Source organism: Anguilla anguilla, chromosome 1 (assembly GCF_013347855.1).
Source record: "Anguilla anguilla isolate fAngAng1 chromosome 1, fAngAng1.pri, whole genome shotgun sequence".
Taxonomy (NCBI): Eukaryota; Metazoa; Chordata; class Actinopteri; order Anguilliformes; family Anguillidae; genus Anguilla; species Anguilla anguilla.
Genome location: NC_049201.1, coordinates 56,509,957 through 56,525,534, shown reverse-complemented (window position 1 = coordinate 56,525,534; position 15,578 = coordinate 56,509,957). Strand labels below are relative to the sequence as shown.

General features: G+C 41.9%; 1 protein-coding gene across 4 annotated transcripts in view; it reads right to left on the bottom strand.

Annotated features, from left to right (window-relative positions):
• Positions 1 to 12,354: 12,354 nt before the first annotated feature.
• rbms3 (RNA binding motif, single stranded interacting protein) overlaps positions 12,355 to 15,578 on the bottom strand; it is a 290,727-nt gene continuing 287,503 nt past the window's right edge. For all 4 annotated transcript variants that reach the window (XM_035411964.1, XM_035411956.1, XM_035411971.1 and 1 more), the window contains 2 exons: positions 14,876 to 15,003; positions 12,355 to 12,492 (listed from right to left, as the gene is read on the bottom strand). In XM_035411964.1, coding sequence (XP_035267855.1) covers positions 12,489 to 12,492; positions 14,876 to 15,003 — 132 coding nt within the window. In that variant the 3' untranslated portion in view covers positions 12,355 to 12,488. The remainder of the gene's footprint in view (positions 12,493 to 14,875; positions 15,004 to 15,578) is intronic.

Below are 15,578 nucleotides of genomic sequence, written 5' to 3'. Positions count from 1 at the left end.
GCATTCGGGAAATGCGGGTGTTAGCTTTCGTACTTGTCTTCAGAACAAAGAGCCGCAGGCCTCTGACAAAACTGGCCTCACCAAGAACAATGCACTCTCACACACAACATTTGAATAGGCCTGTTAATCATTACTGCTCTTGAATAAAAAGGCAATTTAACACCTACTGGCACTCTCCTTAAAACGTAATCAATCTACTCGTACAGAACTGCAAATTGGTATACTATGCCAAACTTCTGTTGTTGATGGCCACACCACATGCGGTGCCTCACTCCTTAAAACTTTTGTAATTTGCACTATAATGCAATTAGTTCTAAGGTTGGTAATGTAGCTGATTACAGCAGCTAATTAAGAGCAGAATTACCTCCATCAATCCAAACAAAATAAGGGAAAATGCTGCCTGGGCAACTATCTAACATTTTTAGATTTCACACAGATACAGTATTAATTCCTTGCCCTAAATAACCCCCTGATGAATATAACTGCCACATATATCCTTCTTTATGGCTGCTTGAAGTCACTTTTTCCAACAGCAACAGAGAACTGTGAACAGAGAAATACATTTTAGCCCAAGAAAAGTTCTCATTTTCAGCAATACACTGCCCTCTAGTGGTCTGGGGCACATATAACATATTTGAATGCTGGAATGTTCACTTTGCACCAGGACCGGTTAATTCCGCTTGATGTAGTATGAGGAAAATATACAACATAAGATATAAATTAATTCAAACAGGCCGCAACAAAACACCATTCCCATGGAAAATGACATGTGTCACTGTAGCATTTCCAACATACCACCCCCAAAATTAAATATCCCCAATCATATACATCAATCCCAATCAAATACATCCAGCAAACATATTGAAAGCATGACTATAATGGGAATTGTGCCATTCAAGGTGATACAATGGAAAGGATTAAATAGTCTGTTTTTACAGATGTCCATGTTAGATCTGGAAGCCCAGGCAGAGTGCAGAGTTACACTGGCACCGGCACTGCCTCAAATCAGTTTTACCGCACGTGGGAAAATGTTTGTTTCCTTGGCAGCCTGTTTCCATGGTGCCATCACAAGCAACACAGCTCCAAGGTAAACCAACTGGATCTAAGACAATTCCTGTTTTTTCCTTCTATACATACATATGGTCAACTTCAGTAGTTAAAATCCTGTACAAGATTAATTGAGGTTAATTTGGTGATTGTATTAAGTCAGAAAAAGATTGTTATTATTTAAGTAAAGGTAGTTTTTCCTGGTGACCCATAGGCCTATATGACTCAATTCCATTTAATTCTTAAGAAAACATTCAGTCTTGTATTGGCCACTGCCACAAATATTCAATGGCTGATCCAAAGCCATACAAACCTGCAGAAGGGAACTGTCAGAGTAAGAAAGAGGATGAGCAGTGGAAGACAGAGAGGACAGACAAAGAAAGACAGAAGTGGTGACAGAGGGGAGTGAGATAGATGGGAGATAGAAAGAGGACGGGTGGAGGGAGATAGGAAGAGAGAGAGAAAGAAAGAAAGAAAGAAAGAAAGAAAGAGAGGAGAGAGGGTTAAAGGGGGAGGAGGCTTCAGAGGTAAACCAGCAGTTGATGAGTTAGATAAATACGCATTTACCGAAAGAAGTCAAGAACAGCGTGGGTCAAACTGCAGACAGGCATGGAAGTCTGGGTGTGGGAAGCAAAATTTCCTGGAGATTTCCTGCGGTGAGTGGTGGAGGAGAAATGCTGTTCTGTCCAAATCCAGCGACTTTGTGAACCCACATGACCAGAGCTGCTGCTGCATGTGGATAAACAAACTGGGATGTGATCCTTTCATCACATCTGTGCTTTCACGAGCTGCCTTGGCACGCCTCACTGACATCTTCCTGTATCTTACAGTAGGCTGGCTGCTTAAACAGGTATGTATGTATTGAAATAAGCCAGGAAGGTCAAGCTTAATACAACTGCAGTAGAAAGTTACACTATATAGTTCTGAAAAACTGGGCCCGTTTGTTATCGAGACACACCTCTTCTTTTTGTGAGGTGCCTTCCAAAGTTTAAAGAACACAGTGGCATTGTTCAATTTAACAATAAGTGCAAAATGTCGCAGATACTGCTTTTGGATTGCATTTGCTTGGCTAGGGAAAATGTGCCGCCCAGTTGACTGATTTAATATATAGAAACAGGCTGGTGGAGCTCAGTGGGGCTCAGCCTGAAAAAGCTACTGGGTGCTACTGCTTCACATGGTAGCTGCCTGCAGTGGCTGCAGGTTTATTTTATTTTATAGCAGCTTTCTATGGAATGGCAGATGCAGTATGCACAGAACCTGTAGTATAGTAGGTGGTTTTGGTACAGAGGCTGGCTGTGGCAATATCTATAGCAGATATATGTGGTATAGTGTTTGGCTGTGGTACTACTTACAGTAGAGCAGTTTGTGGTATATACAGCAGCTGTGGTAATACCAATAGCAGTTTGTGGTATAGAGGGTAGTTATGGTAATTATGGTAATACCTATAGCAGTATTGTGGTATAGAGGTAGTTATGTTAATACCTATAGCAGTATTGTGGTATAGAGGCTAGTTATGGTAATACCTATAGCAGTTTGTGGTATAGAGGGTAGTTATGGTAATACCTATAGCAGTTTTGTGGTATAGAGGCTAGTTATGGTAATACCTATAGCAGTATTGTGGTATAGAGGGTAGTTATGGTAATACCTACAGCAGTTTGTGGTATAGAGGGTAGTTATGGTAATTATGGTAATACCTATAGCAGTATTGTGCTATAGAGGGTAGTTATGGTAATACCTATAGCAGTATTGTGCTATAGAGGGTAGTTATGGTAATACCTATAGCAGTATTGTGGTATAGAGGGTAGTTATGGTAATACCTATAGCAGTTTGTGGTATAGAGGGTAGTTATGGTAATACCTATAGCAGTTTGTGGTATAGAGGGTAGTTATGGTAATACCTACAGCAGTTTGTGGTATAGAGGGTAGTTATGGTAATACCTATAGCAGTTTGTGGTACAGAGGGTAGTTATGGTAATAAATATAGCAGTTTATGGTGTAGAGTGTAGTTATGGTAATGCCTATAGCAGTATTATGGCATAGCTATGGTTGAGCTGCAGACTGTAGTATAGTGGCTTTCTACAGTATAGTACTTTAGAGGTATAAAGGCTTACAAGGATAATAGTTGTTGGCTGAAGCATAGCAAATTTTGTGGTATGGAGGAAATTGTGGAATAGCAGTGGATTGTGGTATTGAGGATGATACAGATAGGTGGCATGTGATGCAGTACAGATGCAGGATGTGGTTCTGGTAAAGTTCTTTTAAAATAAGCATCTCACAGCGTTGTAGCTGATTTTTCTGGTATAGCAGAAGGCTGTATTAAAAAGAACCATTTTTTAGCGTGGCAGCAGTAAATATGCATTACTCTGACTTGACTCATTGATCAGCCAAAATGGGAGTGAAACGCTGGATTTGCAATCATTGATTGATCCTCCTTTCCTCCCCTACTCCTCTTACTCTTATTTATAAGCAGTTTACTGTATCTATAGTCTGTGATGTGTGATCAAAAGTAAATGTCTGAGACTGACACATGGCAGTTGCTAAGGTCTGCGATAGTGCAAGGATATGCAAGATGAAAGTTGAAGTTAGAACTGTGTGTAGCAAGTGAATGTCTGTAAGTATAAGTATACTGTGTATGTGTGTCTGTGTGAATGTCTGTAAGTATAAGTATACTGTGTATGTGTGTCTGTGTGAATGTACGTAAGCATATGGCATGCATGTACATTCAACAACTCTGAAAACATAGTTGTGCAAACTATCATTACTTCACACTGAATGTAGCTGAAATACAGCAAAGTTATCCTAAAGAGAAATGCAGCTTACAAAACTACAATTACTCAAAAAGTGTAGTTCAAACTTGGAAAATTGTCAAAAATGTATAATTATCATTATAATGTCCCCCAGACATGCGTGTGAGCACTGCCTTCTTTTTGCACATGGGGAGAATCACTATTGCTCAGGAGGGAACCAGCAATGTGAGGCAGTTGACTGCTGTTGGAGTACTTCTCACCAACCAGGAACAGAGGGAAAGAGAGAGGAGGTGGTATTTGTTCAAAGTGGTTTGGAAAAAAATATTTTAAGGCAAAAAGCAGTTGGTAAATTCTGTACACTTCAAAATGACAAAAAAATGTATTAAAATGGCCACACAAATCTGAATGTAGTTTAATTACCAGCAAGCTGCTGCAAAAATGCAATTAAACTAATAGTTTAACAACATGTAGTTAAACTACTCCTGAACACTGTGTGTGCTCGCGCAATTGTATGTAAAGTGTACTACGTGAATGTGATTGTAAGTATACTGTGTGTGAATGTCTGCAAGTATACTGGGTGAGTGCATGTCTGTTGTGTGTGAAAACAGTGATTAAACAATTAAGGACAGTTTTTTTCCTTTTTTATTGAAAGCTTCATCAAAGAAAAAAATAATAAAACAGAAGTTTAAACCTAACATCCACTGATCTTCAGAAAATCTCTGGATCACAATTCGAAGACATGGAGACATGACTGCGCTGCAAATAAAAAAATAGCATCGTAGAACCATTCTGTCGCATCTTCTTTTTAAACACCTGTACAAAAACGACTTCATAAATATGTTCTTTTTTTCCTCACTTTAATAATTTAAAGTCTAATAGAGGTTTTGCTGTTTTTCAATGAATTTGGTAGAACATTTTTTTGATTATTTTCCTCTACGTTACTCCAATACCTTTGTTTTTTATGAGCCAGAGCAGGACGTAGGGGGAAGTGAGCCAGCTGAACAATAGCACATCTAAGCCTAATTCTCATCTTATTCTAGCGTAGGCCATGAGCTGACTGCCATCTCTGTTGAAACTATTGAAATGTAAAACAGTTTACCTCTGTCTGGAGCACTTAAGCATCTTGTGCCTCACACAGATGGCCAAATTAATCACCCAACACTCCTCTTGTGTTCACTTGTGACAACACCCATGCTCAATAGTGCTGTGAATATCAGCCTACAATCTACAACATATGTCTACGTTAAAAATATGCTTCCAAACATACTTTGTCAGTTTTACCTGGCAATAATTTTACATGGATTGAAATGTGAAGTGTGATCAATAACTTTTTGTGGGGGAACTACACATTTTGCATCTACACAACGCATATGTGGATATTCTCTTTCCTTTTAACATGAGCACACTACAAATTACAAGTCAAAAATCAGAAGTAATGATTTTAAGTAGTGATGGGCATTCAGTGTCCTTTAGGAGAGTTGGTTCTTTTGGATTTGCTCACCAAAAGAAGCAAAGTTCATTTGACTCCCGAATCGATCTGTTCAATTTCTCTCTGGTTCAACCAAAACCAGTGAATCAGCAGAGGCTCAAGCATTTCATTGTCCATATTAATGCAATATTCATTCTTTTTGTGCTTTTTTGCCTTGTTTAGTATGCAAATTAAACTACTAGGTCAAAAGCAGGCCACATCCAGGCCAAAGCAGGATGCATCTATATTTGTTGAGCAGTTTTCTGTGATGAATAGTGGGAAGTTGAAACACATTGCCAATTTGACCATTGAAGCACAGCTCAAATAAAGAGTTTACTGTAATGCAAAGTCACATTAGTCCACATTTTATAGCAAATCAATCCACTAACAACATCAGTTTCATGGGATTAAATTTCCCACAGAATTTATTTCAATGGATGAAAAGCACCCTTGTTTATTCATCATATTATTATTATCTCTATCTTTTAACTTTTCACTTTTACTTCTGTTGCAGAGGGTAATTGGCCAGGGGAGTCAAATGAACAGCTCTTGTTGAGGTGAATCAACTCCAATGGTTCACTTAAAAAAGTCATTGAGGAAGAGCCATTGGTTCTGAACAACCCACCTCTAGCATTGCAGCACAGTAACATTACAAGTGACTAAGTTACAAGTGAGCAGCCTGCCTCTTACTTATGATCACCCGGATCAGTTCTGTCAGTCCCCCATTTTCTTTCAGAACAGGATACCCTAATTCTCCTTGTTCATTTGAGGCTTTGCGTATTGAGTCCTCCACAATGAGTTTTTAAAATAAATGCAGCACACCCAGCTCAAAAGTATCTATCTTTGTCTTGACAGTTTCTCATTATAAATATCCAAATAGAGCCCATCTGCTAGTAGTAATGGTTGAGCAGAGTGGAAAGAAGCAAATGAATAAATCTACATGGAGGTAATGCAGTTAATTTCTGTCAACTAAAAGACTCATTAAAAAGACTGAATCATTTGCGAATGACACACCACTAACACTCAGTGAATGTGACTCAAACCTCTGCCAATGTCCATTTAAATTACCTGTCTCAATTCTATCTTGTCCGTGATGAAAGGACACAGTAATAAAAACTACCAGGATTGAGGAGCTCAAATAGTGTTGGCCAATCAAGAACATTAAAAAAATTTGAATGTAGTGGCTATAAATGACAGCCCTTGCTGTTCTCAGTCACATGACGCTGTTAAAATTCTAACATTTATTCAATCAAGATGGCGGACAAATCACATGGGTGGGAAAATATATTAGGCAATCCTTCTAAAGCATTAATAAAACAAAAAAGGAGTAAAGCAATGTTTTAAAGAGTGGAGACAGTGAAGAATATCCGGCATGGTGTGGCCAACGATTTGCATGTACATTTGTATTCTTGGCAGTGGAGGACTCACATTAATCAACATCTAGCGGGATGGGGCTCTCAAATGAGGCAAGATGAAGGCCAGCTGCTGCCAAGACGTGCTCCTGAGAGGGGAGAGGTAGCAAATGAAAATGCGACAGAAATTTGCATGCTGGGTTGCAGCACGTTACTCCTCAAGGACTTGTTGCCAGATGAGTGCAGTCTGAATGCAGTTCAGAACTGAAGATGTTGCTACTTGCTTTTTTGTGTCACTTCTTCCTATTAGAATCGAGTGGTTTTGATGCTGGTTAGGCAAAAAACCACCATCTCCTTGGAGTGGAACAGGCACCTTAATGCATAAAGCAGGGGTGGTAAGTTATCTAAAGTCTACAACCACCAGTTTGTCCCCCCCTTGTTTACTCGTTTACATGATATTTCACTCCCCTGCCAGCTAGAGGTTGCAACAGCTTCTTTGTCAAGCCACTTCTCAAACAATTATCCCATTTGTGCCACCTCAGTACTGTTTCCATGCTAATCATCTAAACTGATGAGTTTGTAGTAATTGCCTCTAATTAAGCACAGATGATGATTGGCAGTGATGTTTACAAGTGACAAGTGTTAAATATGGACTACCGTGGACATGCTACTGCATTTTTGCATTTTGTACAGGGGCATAATATGATCTGTTAGAAGCAGTGGGAAATGCCTATATGAAATATGGATGCATTTTCTTTTCTTTTTTTTACTGCAGCAAAACTCAATCCTGGTTCTGGAGAGACAGAGTCCACTGGTTTTTGTTTCTTCCTTAAGGTTAGTGACTGATTCAAACCAAAAAACTAGGTTACCTAAATTAATTGTAATCAGCTACTTTAACTGATCAATTGCTGCGCTACTCAAGTGCTGAGTAACAATGAAAGCCAGCAGACCCTGCAGCTCTCCAGGACCAGGGGTGAGGAACACTGGCTCAAAGACATGCTTCTCACAGCATTTAAACTTCCATCCATGTTCACTTTCCTTCCTGACTCTCCCATAATAGATCAACCAATTGTTTCTATAAATGTCACAATCAGAAACTCAATTGTATGATTAGTTACTTGACTGTATAGTTGGAGTGCCTGTGGGGCCCCCTGGAGGATAACCATTGAAACGCAAGTTTACATCCCAGCAGGTCACATGGTGGAGACAAACTGGTGACACCACTGCCTCAGAAAACTAAAACACAAGCCTACAGTCTGGGAACCCTGAACTCTAGGGTACTTTCTTATTTTATGTGCCGGGTATCAAATGTGTTGAAACATCAACATTGTCTGTAATCAGTAGGAGATACATACACAAACACACATTCTTGCTATTTTTTCCTAAATATTTACTCTCTCTCATACCCCCTTACACACACAAATGGACATAAATAAATGGGGCTACTGTTACAATTGTCGCTAGTATGGCTGAAGTTTGTTTGGGATCAAGCTTGTTCATGGTTACTGTCCCGTTTTGGACAGGTGGACATTATTACAACCAATGAACATAGCCACATGAGAAATTAGCATTACGAGACAATGACCACTGGAGGAGCTGTGCTGGGACTTGACCATCTGTTTTTTTTTTAAAAGAAGACATTTCTGTGAGTGACAGTTTTTGTGCAAGTCAGACAAAATGAGCAAAGTTCCAAAACAGGTTGCATTTACTTTAAACCACCTAAGAGAACCAGTAACCACTGCAGAGGGCTAAGTGTGAGATATTTTTCTAGGTATTCTTCTACAGCTCTACTGATAAAAACTGGAACAACTGTGATTTGGCTGACTGCAGGAGGTAAGCCTCACTGTGTAAGCCTCTGTCAGAAATCGTTAACGTGAAGGAACCTTGCAGGTCTAAATGGAATGACTGAATGACAGCAGGATCTGAATGCACAGCGGTATAAAATGAGGTTCAAATATGAACTTGACCATGTTAAGCTGGCGACACCTTCCCCTGTCCCCAAAGTCCTGGCTCTTGAATACTGAATACTTTGTAGCAGCTAATATGTTCGAGTTGTTTCTCAAAAAGGCAGGAGACAAAAAAGTTACAGCATATAAAAAACAATAACAACAAAGTTCTATGTTTTCTTTCCTTCTTGGACTAAAGAGGAGAAGTGAGATGGTCTTTCTCAGCACAGGACTGTTCATGGCATGAGGCAGGGTGCTACACACTCCAAGGACGGCGGCCAACTTGTCATGGTCCAGGAGACTCTACTGTACAGTGCGCTCACAACGCTTCCGTAAGAACAGCACCTGCCAGCTGGTCAATGCACCCAGTTACACCCCAATAGAGGCAGAAGAACAATCCATGGTTGGGGGAGAAGCTTTTAGAAAAGTGTGTGGGGAATTCCTACAATATTTTTACAGTAAGTCTTACAGGCATAGACAGGGGTCCCTCTCTCTTATCTACAGAGTCATTACTGAACCTCAGCCGTGGAGTCTTTAACCAAGGAAATGTAGCTCTTGCTTAAAAAATCAGTAAATCAGCTCTGTATTTTGAGTTTTTGCAGACTGACATTTTACAAAATATTTAATGGAATTAAATAGTCTCAAAAAATATAAGCATACAACATCCTTATTTTGCTGAGACTAGTTAAAGTCCCCTAAAATCAATTTGTTCAATTCCATGTGGACATTAGTTCCAAATCCTCTTCAATTAAATATTGTTTTTCCCTTTTTATAGAACAATTTTCGGCAGCAAGCAAAGAGGGGGGGTAGGAAGTTGTACAAGACTCTAAAGGATGGTTTGTACATATAAAAAGTGCCTGACTGCAACAATGATACTATGAATGAGCTATTCAATAAAAAATCATCAAAAGCATATGGTAAAAAAAGGGAAAACAAGAAAGTGAAACAGACCAATAGCAGCCACAAACATAAAGCTCACCCTGTGTATTTAAACTGTCAGCAATTAAAGTGTGAATGGTGTTCTATACCCAGTATCCAATAAGTCATAAAGATGACAGACCTACAGCAGTACAGCTATCTCCCAACTGGATCGACTGTGAAGCCCAGGTGGATCTTTGTGATGTGTTAGAGTCTGAATGAATGGGAAGATAAATCAGATCGTTTACTTCCATCAATGGAATTCACACAGTCCTCAGTCCTGCAGACACTTTAATATTCAAACTGGCAAATCAAGATTTTGAAGTTTGAGTGGCAGGTGTTTCTACATTTTCTGAATGACAATTATGGTTATTCTTCATTGTGAATTTTTATTCATAGTATTTTTATTTTATTTAAATCACTCAAAATGCAGGGCGTACAAGTTACAAGCAGCTAATCAGAGACAGCCAGCAAGCCCCTTGCTAATAGTCTCTTTGAGTTCATCACTTTCTGCTTAGCACCTTATTGTATGAATGTACTGTACATTTAGAACTAAGATAAATTCTATTTTTGGAAAAGCTTTTTTAAGTATTTAAACTGATCTTTTGTGTGCTTTTGCATTTTAAGAAACATCATTTTTGGTGAAACCTCAGAGAAAGGCACTCAAAACACAATCTGATTGTTTTGAAAAATTCTACACATAATTAAAATAGCTGGATGCAACATGGTGGTTATACTTCCCACCACAATTCCCTGCACAATCATTGAGAGTCTTTGCCATCACTTGCCAAACAAAGAAAGCAAAACCTGTTCAAATCCTCATAATGTTAGCTTTAAAATAATGCCACAACACTGTTCTGCTAGGGAATTAAATGTTGTTTGAGGGCAGAACAAGTGGAGAGACTACAGAACTGAGCTTATTTCTGTATGCTCCAACACTGTCTAAGAGCAAGGTAGGGGCAGGTCTGGAGGGGTACGTCTGGAGGAGTAGCTGGAGTCTAGTAATTGGTGGAATATTTACAGTTTAAAGTATCACAAAACTCCACCCGGGCAATCAGTCTACCTTGTGACTACTTACTACTGTACTAACTCTTCATCTGATTGAAGTTTTCCTTTATTTTTAGTATTTCCTTGTGAGATAATGGCAAAAGAATGAGGTAGTTAAACATGCAGTTTAAATACACAGAGGTGCCAGCTGGACATATATATATATTTATGTATTTATTTATCAACTGGCTAGTCTTCTTGATGAATGAAGAAAAACAAAAAGAAACAGAAATAAAGAAGTAGAATAAAAAGAGTCTCTACACAGTCTCGAGTTGCATACCATACAGAACGAATCATTTGTCACTGCCATCACAGAGACCATCAATAAAAACAGTTAACCGGCAATAAGCAAACAGGAGGAAGCAAAGACACTTCCCCCTGGCATTTCTCTACAGTAACCATTCTACCTTTAACCTTTTCATAGGAGTACTGCATCGCTCTCCTCTTCTGCAACAACACAGAGCAAAACGCACACATGATACACAGCTGCTTTCTAATGTGTCCAGAGTGACAGTGTTTTGATCTGTTCGCAAGCAACATCACAGACTCCCAATTGGTTGGGCTGCCTGTGTGATTTCTCTAGTCTACACCACAGGTGGAAGGTAGTTTAAACATGGCAAAACAAAAGTAAAAACTGGTCCGGCCATCTAGGTCAAATGAGGACTTATAAATCAACAACGTCATGAAGAGCAAGGACATCAATGACAGACAAATTGAAATGAAAAACGAAAAGAAAGAGCTCTATCTCCCCCTGCTGCTCCTGGGCGTTTCTTTGTCTTTGGTATAAAATAGGCCATCCATTGGCTGCATTTGATCAACAGCTAAGAAAGACTACAGAAATTGTCAACAATTTCTTCTATCTATTGCTTTTGCGCTAACTGGTTTTAACCATAAGCTTCTATCTATGAAGTTTTGCACTGCTAGGCATTTTTTTTTGTTTTTATTTTTGAATGTATTTATGTACTTATTTCTTTTTTTGCAGTGTGACAAGCAAAGCGGGCTAGAAACATTTGTAAAGCTCATAAAAAAGGTTGCAGATAAAAAGCACTAATGCCATCGATAGCAACTTTGCCATGTGAAATAAAAAAAGAAACAAGTTCTGCGTTTTGCAATAACCTGCATCTCCTACAATGCAGTCATTATATTCTCATTCTGAAAATCCAAAAGATTCCTGTATTTCCTGATCTCCTCCTCGATGGACGTTCTGTCTCCTCTGTACTTTAAAACCTCCTCTCTTGCCACTGATTGAACATTAAAGTTTTCTCCTAACAAAGAAAAAACTTTATTAAATCTGTACAGCTTATTCTATAGATTTCCTGCTCCTACCTCGACTCGACTGTTTTATATCTTGCACCATTCAATTGGTCCAAGAGGCCGTGTCATTCATTCATAATTTTTTTTTTTTTTTTAAAAACAAGACGCTTGACTGATCACTTTAGGAAAAGTCTCTCACGTCCTTAAAATTAAGGCAATAAAGATTCAAGAAAAAACCTTGCTTAAGTTCTCTAGAAAACTAAAATTTAACACAAGTAAAAAGAATTAAAAGGAGTAGCTTAATATCTGAGGAAGACAACTTTTTTCTTTTCAAACATGCTTCCTCTCCTAATTAAAAAAAATCACCACTGCTGAAACCTACCTGCACATTCATTTTTTTTTTCTTTTGCACTTTTTTTTTTAAAGTCAAGAAATTTCATGAAGAAAAAGATTCAAGCCTCTCATTGGCTGACAATAAACCCAGGTGTCAGGTGACCAGACTGACCCTCTCTGCACTGCGTGTCAAACCCCCCCCCCCCACCCCCACCCCCACCCCCCCCTCTCTCTCTCTTCTCGCCCAGGTCAGGTAGGAAATGAAATAGTATCTCTTCAGGTGCCTGTGCGATCCGGACGCTCCCTCTCCCCTCAGGTTCAGTGCAGTCTCTCCGTCTCAAGGCATCGCTGTCACAGGAATGCTCTCCCTCCCGTCCTTATCTGAGAGGGGAGACACAGGCACAGGAAGCCCACAGGCTTAGAGGAAACACACAGACACAGGAAGCCCACAGGCTGAGAGGGGACACACAGACACACAGACACATACACAGCCCACAGGCTGAGAGGGGACACACAGACACAGGAAGCCCACAGGCTGAGAGGGGACACACAGACACACAGGCACACACACAGCCCACAGGCTGAGAGGGGACACACAGACACACAGACACACACACAGCCCACAGGCTTAGAGGGGACACACAGACACACACACAGCCCACAGGCTTAGAGGGGACACACAGACACACAGACACACACACAGCCCACAGGCTGAGAGGAGACACACAGACACACACAGCCCACAGGCTGAGAGGGGACACACAGACACACAGACACACACACAGCCCACAGGCTGAGAGGAGACACACAGACACACAGGCACACACACAGCCCGCAGGCTTAGAGGTGACACACAGACACAGGAAGCCCACAGGCTTAGAGGAGACACACAGACACACAGACACACACACAGCCCACAGGCTTAGAGGAGACACACAGACACACAGGCACACACACAGCCCACAGGCTGAGAGGAGACACACAGACACACAGGCACACACACAGCCCACAGGCTGAGAGGAGACACACAGACACACAGACACACACAGCCCACAGGCTTAGAGGAGACACACAGACACACACACAGCCCACAGGCTGAGAGGGGACACACAGACACACAGGCACACACACAGCCCACAGGCTTAGACGGGACACACATGCACAGGAAGCCCACAGGCTGAGAGGAGACACACAGACACACACAGCCCACAGGCTGAGAGGAGACACACAGACACACAGACACACACACAGCCCACAGGCTGAGAGGAGACACACAGACACACAGACACACACACAGCCCACAGGCTGAGAGGAGACACACAGACACACAGACACACACACAGCCCACAGGCTGAGAGGAGACACACAGACACACACACAGCCCACAGGCTTAGAGGAGACACACAGACACACAGACACACACACAGCCCACAGGCTGAGAGGGGACACACAGACACACAGGCACACACACAGCCCACAGGCTTAGAGGAGACACACAGACACACAGACACACAGGCACACACAAAGCCCACAGGCTTAGAGGAGACACACAGACACACAGACACACACACAGCCCACAGGCTGAGAGGAGACCATGTCACAGCTGGTCTCGGTCAGTCTGCACCTCTCTACAGGGCTGATTGGCTATCACTGACGTTCCCCATAGAAAACCTGCACACTGTACTGCACTTTTACATTGTGTCTAACACCGCACTTTATGTTAGATTCTCTCTGAATGCCTCACAACACAAAAGGGTGTTGTGTTAGGGAAGATGAGCTCCTTACTGGAGTGTGTCCATTGTGTGAGCAGCACTTCAGGGTTGCAGTGCATTCGGCCTGTTGTTCGGCGTATAACAGGGCACCTTCTCTCAGTGAGAATGACCTGCGAGAATGAACTCTGACCCTTGATCCGTCTGTTTGAGAATTCTAATCGAAAGGTAAGATCTCACCAACTGTGGCGTTAGCACGTCCACCTCCTCATCAGGGCTAATTAAGAAACTTGTCAATTACAATCAGGATCATTGCTAAGCGAAGCCAACAATCAAATAAACACACACCTAAACATCACAGCACAGGCAAATGAAACCCTGTGGTCTGCCATGTAAATGTCATACAGCAGCACCTGTCACTTTACATAAACACAATGCTCAATCAGGAGAGGGTTCTCCTGCATCTTTCCCCATACAGATCTGTTCAAAGAAAAACAAGCCAGGTAATAAAGGTTTGACAAACAGACGAGTGGAGGATCTGGGAAATGAAACTGGAGCCCCTGCATGTCATAGAGGAGACAAATTGCCATCTGTCCACCTCTACCTGCATCTCCCTCTGCAGCTGACAATCTTACAATCTCACACTCACTCCCACATTAGTAGACACGCACAATCTCACACTCACATTAGTGGACACACACAATCTCACACTCACATTAGTGGACACACACAATCTCACTTTCACTCTAACATTAGTGGACACACACAATCTCACACTCACTCTAACATTAGTGGACACACACAATCTCACTTTCACTCTAACATTAGTGGACACACACAATCTCACTTTCACTCTAACATTAGTGGACACACACAATCTCACTTTCACTCTAACATTAGTGGACACACAATCTCACTTTCACTCTAACATTAGTGGACACACACGATCTCTCTTTCACTCTCATTGCAGAGCATATGCACAGTCTCACACGCACTCTTACAGACACTGAGCAGGCTGCCCTGTGCGTGCCGGGCGATGGGGGGGGGGGGCTCACTTTGACTGTTGGTACGAGTAGGCCGGCGCGTGGTCGCCGCCGCTCTCCACCTGCAAAGGCTGCTGCTGCCCGCTGGCATCCTGGGAGGAGGGGGCAACCGTCTGGGGCGTGGCTTCAGTGACCACTCCCTGCGCCAGGAAGAGAGGGGGGAAGCAGAGGAGGAAGTGCCGTGGATGAACGTGGGGGGGGGGAGAGGGAGGGGAGGAGGAGCAGGAAGCGGGTCTAAAAGCGCCTACGGCAGCCCAGCGTACAGCTCAATTCCTTTTAAACAATTCTTATCCCAATTTTCTCTTTTCCTCCAATTTGGAATGCCTAGCTGTATTTGTAGTCCCATTCATCACTGCAACTTCTTAGATTCAATTTGGGAGAGTGCAGAAAAGCAGGCTCTCCCCCCTGAAGCCGACGCTGTCGGCGGCTGCGGTTCCTCACTGTGTCTCAGGAGTACGCTCCATGTGCAGCTGAGTCACACGGGAACAATGACACAAAGACCGCCCCATCACTAAGCACCTCCCTCCCTGGGCAACGCTGCAGCCAATCAGGCACCACCCAGCAGGGCTGTTGGCCACAGTCGCCACTCCCACGGTCAGCATTTGATACAGGGCGGGGCGTGTCAAAACACTCGGGTCCAGAATTGGATAAGCCACTTGGCAGCTGTACAGTGCAGCTGAATTACGTGTCTTCCCAGAACCCGAAGCTCAGAGGT